A 9,802-nucleotide genomic window follows, 5' to 3' on the forward strand; every position below is an offset into this window, starting at 1 on the left:
TTCAGATTGTACATAACTCCAAAGTACATTAAGAAAGCACATAAAAACTATGATGGAAACTGCTATAAATGTCAAAGACAAAGATGGAATCTACTATCATATGTGGTAGTCTTGTAAAAAAGCAAAAAGATATTGGAAAGAAATGCACTGAAAAATGCAGAACATGTTAAAGTTTAAATTCCCAATGGAAGCCAAGAACATACTAGGTGTTCTACCTAACGAATTACCAAAAAATTTAGAAGAAATATTCAAATACATGGTGACAGAAGCTAGAACTATTTACACAGCAAAATGGAAACTAGACATTAGTTCACATTTAGAAGAATGGGAAAAAACACTTGCTGAATATGCAGTAATGACAAAACTTATTTGAGAAACAGGTCTATTATGAAATCTGAGGAGAGACTGCATACTATGTGTATTATGCTAAAAGGAGACAAAGTGAGAAAATATCATATACAAATGTATGGTTATGAAACAGAATTAAAATCTGTTTCAAATATATTAGCTCAATGACAAATGGATTCTCTATATGAGACATATAATACTTTTTTTTACACCGCAATATACTACTTATCTATTAAAGGTTCTAATGAATATGTAGAAGTGGTGAAAATATATTATATTGAATATGAAATCAGTGTTGTAGTCAAATAGATTAGTTATGAAGTTTGAAACTTGAAACTTAACTGCTGAATACAATAGTACACCAGAAATAAGAACTACCAGGGCTTTTTTTTGTAGAAAAAGCCCCGTATTAGGCCACACACCCTGATGTCACCATTGTTTCACACAGCAGGAACTCATTTGCATATTAGGACACACCCCTTGATGCCAAGCCAGCTGGAACTGCATTTTTGTGTGTTCCTGCTCAAAAAAAAGCCCTGAGAACTACTGTATTGTATAGGTAATACAATAGGCTATTATAACGAAGAGAATGAAATGGGAAATATTATCTGTCCTATATATTATGTACTACCTGCCTTTCTTTATCGAATGTAATTGTGTTGTATTACCTCTTTTTCTTTTCTGTACCTGCACTGTTTTCCTAAAATAAAAAGCATATTTTCATCTAAGCCACAATGGCAATAAACTGGAAGCATGAATGACATGCACAGTCACATAAAAGGAGAAGAAGGAGAAGATGAGGAGGCGGAGGAGATTGAATTTATACTCCACCCTTCACTACCTGAAGAAGTCTCAGAGCATCTTACAATCTCCTCTCCCTTCTCCTCCCCACAACAGATACCCTTTGAGGTAGGTGGAGCTGAGGAAGCTCTTCCATAACTGCTCTTGATCAGAACAGCTCTGTGAGAACTTGTGGATGACAAGGTCACATCAACAGGTGCATGTGGGAAGTGGGGAATCAAACCTGGTTCTCCCAGATAAGAGTCTGCACACTTAACCAATACACCAAACTGGCTCTACACCAAAATAGCAATAACCCTATATCCATTTCTGCATCAGTGCTCTGATCCAAACCGGGCCCTGTGTAGTCGCTGGTTCTCCTTTAAACTCCTGTCTAATCTAGCCCACAGGCTGTGATATGTATTATTAATAGTTCAGCTCAAAAATGAAGGGTGTGTGATAGAATTAACGGCTTTTGATGTATCCAAGACAGCAAGAACTAGAGACAGGCTAGCAAAGCAGGGTGCACATGCTTCAGTAGCTACATATATCTCATACTCATGGTCCAAGAAACCACTGTATTTAAGAAAATACTTTTGCAGAGGTTTCATGGGTCAGCTCTGCTGGGGTGTCTTCACCTTCCCTTGCAGGTTATGGCACAGTTTTTTGTTTGAACTATCTCAATTTGTTTTATTTAACAGTGTTTGCTTTTATCCACCTCTGGTATGGTGCAGTTTGTTTGTCTCTACTTTATTTGTGGAACATTGCAGTCTGACTGATAGATCTGTTTCCAGAGAAAGTTTTTGCTGGAAGGAAGATCAGGCAACTGTCTGATATCCCTTTCAACTACATAAAGTATGCAAATATTTATTTTCCCCTCTTTACAAGGTGAAACAAAACAGCATAGCTGGGTATAATTAAGTCGAAGTCTTCTGCACTCTCTGTTTCAATCGCTTTGAATACTTAAATGACCACACATCTTTGTTCAGAATTCTAACCAAAGCTTGAATGTTCACCATCAGAAGAAACTAGGTGGAGTCTTCTTTGAAGCAAGAAGTGTTTCACCAGCAGAACATGTTTCTTCTGCCAATGAAGTCTCCCTGCACTTGTTTGTTAGCAAAACAGAACCATAGGATCCAACTAATTAATATAATTATAATTATCTACAGGATAGCCTACAGGATGGGGATGCACATCTCTATCCATGCTAAAAAAGATCCAAAAATGTCTGTCATCTTCCTCCCATGGCTGGTAAATGTGGGTGTGTTGATTGGTGAAGCCACCAAGGAGGGGAAGCTTTAAGTAAGTAAGTAAATTTTTATTTATACTCCGCCTTCCCCGCCGAGGCAGGCTCAGGGCGGCTTTAACCCTATCTCCACTTCTGCATCAGTGCTCTCTGATCCAAAGTGGGCCCTGCATAACTGCTGGTTCCCCTTTAAACTCCTGACTAATCTGGCCCACAGGCTGTGATATGTATTATTAATAGATCAGCTCAAAAAGAAACCATCTGATAGGATGAACCAGTGGTGCTGAAAATCAACTGAGCTGTGGTTTCCAATGAGTGCTCATCTGGGAAAAAGATACTTGGGGAGAGGGGATTCATAAAGATAAGAAGTGGGGGGTGGGAGGTCAGCACTGCTCACACGGCACTCACAGCATTTCTGTTGTTAAAACTGGATCTGCACAATCATATTTGTTATTCAAATGCTTGCAACAGAAAGTAGGATTTCCCCCCCATCAACACAGTGAGTGGCTAATTAATTTATTAATCATTGTATGAAGAAGAAGAATTGCAGATTTATACCCCGCCATTCTCCCTGAATCAGAGACTCGGAATGGCTTACAATCTTCCATATCTTCTCCCCCACAACAGACACCCTGTGAGGTAGGTGGGGCTGAGAGGGCTCTCACAGCAGCTGCCCTTTCAAGCACAACCTCTGCCAGAGCTATGGCTAACCCAAGGCCATTCCAGCAGGTGCAAGTGAAGGAGTGGGGAATCAAACTTGGTTCTCCCAGATAAGCGTCCACGCACTTAACCGCTACACCAAACTGGTAGTATGTGTGGTATAGCCAGGAGATCTGACGATTGTCTGGCAGCCTGAAGTTCTAACTCTTTTCAAAAAAAGAAAACTAGACTTATTTTGGGGGGCTGAGAGAGCTCCGAGAGCTATGACTGACCCAAGGTCACCCAGGACGCTTCATTTGGAAGAGTGCAAAGTAGAACCTGTTTCTTCAGATTAGAGTCTGCTCCTCTTAACCGCTACACCATGGTGGCTCACAAGGCTGCATAGACTTGCCTAGATATAGTCTTAGCTAATGATCTAGCAACCTAAAAAGACCTCTATCATATTTCTGCAAGCCCTTTCTTTCTGTAGCAGTTTTAAACAGTCATATCACCTGCAAGAGTCAGATAATTTCCCCCCTACTTGGCTAGATTCAAAGATTACTGTAATAATACTTGAAATCTTCAACAGAGCTACACATAAAAGAAAACCAAAAGTGCCATCCCAAGCAGACCCACTCAGAATCCTACTCAGTGGGGCTTCTGCCCATACAGCCTATTCTGTACTACCTTTTGAAACAAAATAGGAATCAAGTTGCACCTTTAAGACCAACTTGCATATACTTAACCCATTTTCACTATATTTTATTGTATTCTTTTTTTTCTAGGGCAAACGAGAATGATGTTTACATGTTAAAAAGTAAATTAGGTGGACAAGAACATCACTATCCAATGAATTTCTCTTTTAGCTGTATTGACATACTCAAACAGGGATATTAGCTGTTTATCCCATTACATATACTGAACCCACCTCCCACTAATTTTAATGTATTTTTCTCCTAATTACAAACTATATGCATGTTAAATTAGTTGGATGGGAAATCTTTTGATATATAAATACCTTCCTTTTGATCCAGGCTTAATACAATATAGTCATTAACAGACATTCTCACATTTTGACATATTACTGTTTTATTGCTTTTGCATGTTCAAGCTACTCAGATCAAAGGTTTGCTCAATTTGTTAATTTTACTATTCTGTCATTGAATCTTAAATTTGTACCAGCTTGCATTCTGAGCCACTGACTCCCAGCTATGTGTGGCTTTGCTCACTGTACTGAATTCCTCGTATGATGAAGTGTGCTTAGAGAGCACACGAAAGCTTACTTTCTGAATAAAATTAAGTTGGTCTTAAAGGTGCACCTGACTCCTATTTTGTTCTATTACTTCAGACCAACACGGCTGACTACTTGGATCTATCTTTTGAAAGCAACAGATATCAATTAGTAAAAGGGATAAGTAGAGAAAGAATATATCTTCTTTTTGGAAATCATAGCTAGCCTTCAGAAAAGATGTCAAATTTTAGAGCACTCTTAGCTACAGGCTAACAAAAATAAAGGTTTCACAACAGTCAAGCAAGTCTTCCTGCACTAAAAATGTGTCTGGAAGTTGCATTATCTAACCTGAAAACCCTTGATCCTAATCCCAGGTCCACAGGAGTTCATTTTACCTACTCAGTGTCAGTAAATACACAAGTCCATCTAGCATGTGCTGTGGACTTTAAAGCCCATCATCACCTTCTCAAAGAGTTTATGGAGATCCCACATAGATTTTCCATTGCTCTCAATTCAACAATAAGAATAAGCAAATTTCATACAATGCTTTAATAAAATCAAACATATACTGAATTATTATGGCACAATTATATTCTGATTTGCTTAAACTAACCTCTACTATGTTCAGTGGGACTTAATTATGCATAGGATTACAGCCTTAGTATGACCTCTTGTTCTATTATGTCCACTTATAGTGTACAGTGTATACTTACAGTATACTTTGAGTCATGCTGCATATTTACCATACATATGTTGTTGTTTGTTCAAGTAAAACAACAGACATAATCTGTTTACTACTAGAATGAGTTTATGTTGAATTGGCTTTGAAAAATAATTTAGGGTGATGCTGATTTTTAAAAATATGTTTAAACGACCATAATCACATATATTTGAAAGCACTTGTAAGGCACCTGTCATATGGGATTATAGTACTTTACTCCTGTACATAAAGTGCATGTAATAATAGAACCTGTTAAACATATTGCATGGACATTTTCAAGGTAGAGGAATTAACTAAGTAACATTTTGTTTCCCAAATATGTTTATATTGGTTCGAATTCCCATTTTAACAAAGGTTGCAAATTAATTGTTGATTTATGCATGTTAGAGGATTTGTTCTCATTTGAGGCATCACATTATTCATTTGTCCTAAAAAATAAGAGTGTGTGAAAGCTGCATTACAAGACCAATTAATATCCATGGAATTTTCTCCCAAATAATTTGGTTTAGGATTGCCAACTTACTTGTTTTGAGTAAGAAAGGATCCAAAACAATGGCACAAAGCCGAGAGACATGAAGACCTCCTGCTAACAGCATGCCTGGGCTCTGACAGCTGCTCTCTTTGTTTTGCTTTGCAGTGCCCTCCCCCCATCGTCATGCTGACCTACATGAACAGCTTTGCATCGCTTTCTCTTCTACAGGCTTTCTCCAAGCAAAAAACAGGGGAGTTCTGGCTCTGATGGCAATTCTGGTAAATGCAGATACACATCATCCATCCATATGACACTGTTTGTCAAGATCCGAGCCGACCATACCTACACCACAGTATTTTAAATCGAAATACAACAAGAAGGTATTTTTATGGCCTATCCGCAAATGAAACCCTCTCCCAAACAAATCAAGGCTAAAGTCTAACTAAGCCACACTGCAGACTCAGCGGAGGCATCAGCCATAATGCACCATTTGAAGGCAGGAAAGACTGGAGTAGGTATGCTGAAAGGCTGAGAATTCTAGATTCCACCCCAAAGAATACGATAGCATATTCACAACTGAGGTGTGCAGATTACAATAAACCTTAATATTACAGATGGAGAAAATTATGGGGCAGTTGCATAAAACCTCAGGACGAAAAGGATGTTGGTGGGAAAGACCTCGGCCAAAGGGAGGCAGCCCATATCCACAGGGAAACAGAAGAGATTGAGATGGGGGGGGGGGGGAGAGTTTAAGATCCCCTCCTCCTCCCACCCCGCATTGCACGGCCGAGGAAGGCCGTGCAATCGTCAGCATACAAGGGCGGAGTGGGGGGGCGGCTGAAGTGCCCCCATCCTTCCAGAAAGCATATCAGGCAAAGTGAGCCAGCGACTCGATGTGGATGGGGTAGACTGCCCCTGGCGAACGAACTCTACCTGCTCCGGGCAGGCTCCGGCGGTTGGCGTCCCAGCCCAGGGTGACGGCTCCATCCTTCCAGATGCGAATGTCCGCCGGACTCTCCACCCTCCCGGCCGGGGGCTCCCTGCGGCGAAGGCGAGCGCGGAGGGAGCCGCAGCACTGGTAGCAAACGGCCCATGCCTGCTCCTCGTTGATGGGCTGATTGTAGAGCCTCAGGATCTCCTCCAGCGACAGGGCGTCCCGCACCACTACAGCCGCCGCCGCCGGGGAGCTGTCGCCGCATCCTTGTCCTGCGTAGTCTTGGCCGCTGGAGCTAGCAGCGAAGGGCTCGTCGCCCCCCGCAGCTCCTGCGCAAGCCATTCCCTCAGCCGGGGGAAGCGAAGCCTGCGGGGCTGCCGCCCGTCTCGTCCTCAGCTTCACCTCCTCCGCCGTCGCAGCTGCTCCTTCTCCCCGGTCTTCATCTTCTTCTCCCAACCCCCTCAGCCAAGCGCGTGAGGCGTCGAGCGCAGCCCAGTCGCCGGCAATGAAGCCGCCGCCGCCGCCGCCAGCCAGTCAATCAGCGGCTGGGAGGGGCAAGGAGGAAGGGCGGGAGCCACCTCAGAGCAAAGCAATGGCGTCCCTCCCCCTGGCTCTGCCCGGCCACACTGCCCCCTGGCTGTAAGAAAGGAGAACGGCCGAAAGAGAGGAAAAACAGCCGACGCAAATGAAACGCTCACCAGCCGCGAGGGCCCGGTGTCTCGGGGCAAAGGAGCGATTAGGCACGCTCGCCTTGCCCCAGCCTCCAAGACGGCAGGATGTGACTCAGCCGGCCGCAGTGCTTTAATGCTAAAAGGCCGCACTGTAACCTTGCTTAGAACTCATGCACAACGGTCCAGCCAAAGCTTCTGCAATGGATGGTAGTTGCTGTGAAATAGCCCTGAAATTTGGGGTACATGATTTGTATGTAGAAGGCCCAAGTCCAACCCCTTCCAATGAAAGCAGCTCACAGAGTAGGGATGGGAAAGTTTCTTAGCTGATACCTAATGGATGGTCACCTCCCTCCCCCCCCCCTTTTTTAACATGACTGGCGCATTCAAGTACCATAACACAGTCCGCAATGAGAGCTACCTTACCATAGTCAAAGTATGATCTTCATCGTTTTCTAATGTTTGGTTGACAACTGGAACAGAAAACAAACTTCCAGCACTGAGCCCATCAAACCCTATCATCAGAGTATCTTAAACCCTACTCTGGAATGTGACTGAAGGGTTTTGAAGATACAGAGCTGCCAAGTCCCCTTTGGCCACCAGCAGGGGAAGGGTAGGTAGGGTTGTCAGCTCCATGGGCAACAATGGAGATTTGGGGATGGAGCCTAGTGTACAATGGAGTACAATGCCATAGAGTCCTCACTCCAAAGCATCCATTTTCTCCACGGAAACTGATTTCTGTAGTCTGAAGTTAAGTAGTGATTCCAAGGGATCCCCAGATCTTACTTGGAGGCTAGCATCCCTAATTTATTCTTGAGAACAACCCAAGTGGTATCCAAGGAAAAATGTGGCTGTTACAAATTGGCTTTTTTCTGCTTCTAGTTTATATGGCCAGCTCATAACCACATTTCTAATGGAAGGCAACAAATCCAAAGATGCCACTGTACTCCTCCAAGACACTATAGCCTTTTCAGGTCTTTTCATTAAAACCTCTCTGTGAAGAAACCCACAGCAACTAGATGACATCTCCAATAATCTGAGTCTTAGTTTAAAATGTAATCTCTCCAACAGTCTTGGCTCTATTGCAGTATACAAGTTATTCAACTAATATACTTTGGTACTGGCAGTATTTTCTCTACGTGAGGATCACATATCTCTGGTAGCTGTTCTCAAGTAGAACCGATGTATAAATTGTTATTTCAAGACAGTAAGATAGAGGCAAATCCAGAATTGTTACTGAGAATTAGATGAAAAGAAGCTACAGCCAACTGATTCTTCCTGATGAGAAGAATCTCTAACACACTGCATTTCCATTCTATAACAAATCAACAAAAAAGGGTAGCACCATAGTAATGAGTTTCTCTTGAAATTCTGCAAGGTTATTAATACTGAAAGATATCTACAAAGTCTGAGTATTAAATATTGTGAATCAAATTAACATGCATCATGAAAATCATTTTTATGGTATAGTTTTAACAGTACTACATACATGCCTTTCAAGACATATTTTTTTAAAAAATTATGTACAAATTCCTGGATAAAAACTGTTTAGGTTAGCTCTGTAATCTGAAAATTGTTTTTGAGCTTATCACAGAACTAAAGCATGACAAGAACAAACAGAAACAATAAGTAGTATAAGAAGGGGGATTGTCAAAACCTGTAGAACAATGTAATGAACTAGGGTAAACCAGAATAGGCAAAGTTAGGTACCACAAAGACCATATAAAGATAAATGGAAGCACCTTTGTTGTTCAATAGTACTGTTGTTCAGTAGTTCTGAATTAATAAACAGTTGTTCAGTAGTACTGAATTAATAAACAGCCCTTGGAAAATACTGGCAAAGTTGTTGGCTAATAAGAGAAGTTCACAATTCATTCTATGTATTAAAAAAAGGAAAATAGAAATTTTGTGCTGTCTCCATAGGAGATGGTGAGAATTTGCAGTGGAAGCCCAAGAAGCAACTGCTGTAGGCTAAAGGGCCATCACCACAACTTCGTCAAAGAATCTGCCTCTCTCCTTTTCACTGAGGGAATGAGGCCACAGGAGGAAACATAACAGCTCTTCTTTCACTCATCCTTTCCCCACCACTGTGAAGTGCCACTTCCTTCATCCTGCCCTTGCAGCCATTTATGAGAGCTATCACCCAGTTCTGTGGATATTCCCTTTGCTTCAGAAAGGACAGTACTGTATGTTTCTTTCAAACAATGTTTCTGTTGATGGTGCTGAACCCTAGAGAGTAGCATGACAATTTTTGCCAATAATAAGCAACACAAACACAGATGGATTAATTTCCCAAGTTCAAGAAAGATGTTAAAGTTTCATAGGGCAGCCAGGTATTATCACAAAGCTAACAGGGAAAAAAACGAAGCTCAGCTTCAGCTCTCACTGACAACTCTTCGTGCTGCAGAATGGGAGCTCCGTGATTGGCTCCTGGAGCTGCCAATCAAGCTATGGACAACTGCTATGGGTATTTCTAGGGTTTCCGAAAGTTCACCCCCCCAGTGCTGCCTAACGATTGAATCAGCACCAGGCTGTCTGGGAAAATGAACTCCAAAGATGAAACAATGTACCATGGTCAAAAGAGGTTCAAAATAATCTACGAATCAGCCCAATTCATGCATGAATCTCAATTTGTGGTTTGGTTTGTGCCCATGCCTAGTTAATAGCTTCTGTGAACTATCATCACACAGTGTGGAGATAGTCTGGTTTATTATTTTATGGCTTGTTCCAAGTAAAACTTTTAAAAAAACCCCAGAAATGTAG

General features: G+C 41.8%; 1 protein-coding gene across 2 annotated transcripts in view; it reads right to left on the bottom strand.

Moving 5' to 3' along the window:
• The window catches only part of SPIRE1 (spire type actin nucleation factor 1), a 119,597-nt gene extending 112,707 nt beyond the window's left edge, over positions 1 to 6,890 (bottom strand). For both annotated transcript variants that reach the window (XM_060244037.1, XM_060244036.1), the window contains exon 1: positions 6,371 to 6,890. In XM_060244037.1, coding sequence (XP_060100020.1) covers positions 6,371 to 6,713 — 343 coding nt within the window. In that variant the 5' untranslated portion in view covers positions 6,714 to 6,890. The remainder of the gene's footprint in view (positions 1 to 6,370) is intronic.
• Positions 6,891 to 9,802: the final 2,912 nt, after the last annotated feature.

Source organism: Heteronotia binoei, chromosome 7, assembly GCF_032191835.1.
Source record: "Heteronotia binoei isolate CCM8104 ecotype False Entrance Well chromosome 7, APGP_CSIRO_Hbin_v1, whole genome shotgun sequence".
Taxonomy (NCBI): Eukaryota; Metazoa; Chordata; class Lepidosauria; order Squamata; family Gekkonidae; genus Heteronotia; species Heteronotia binoei.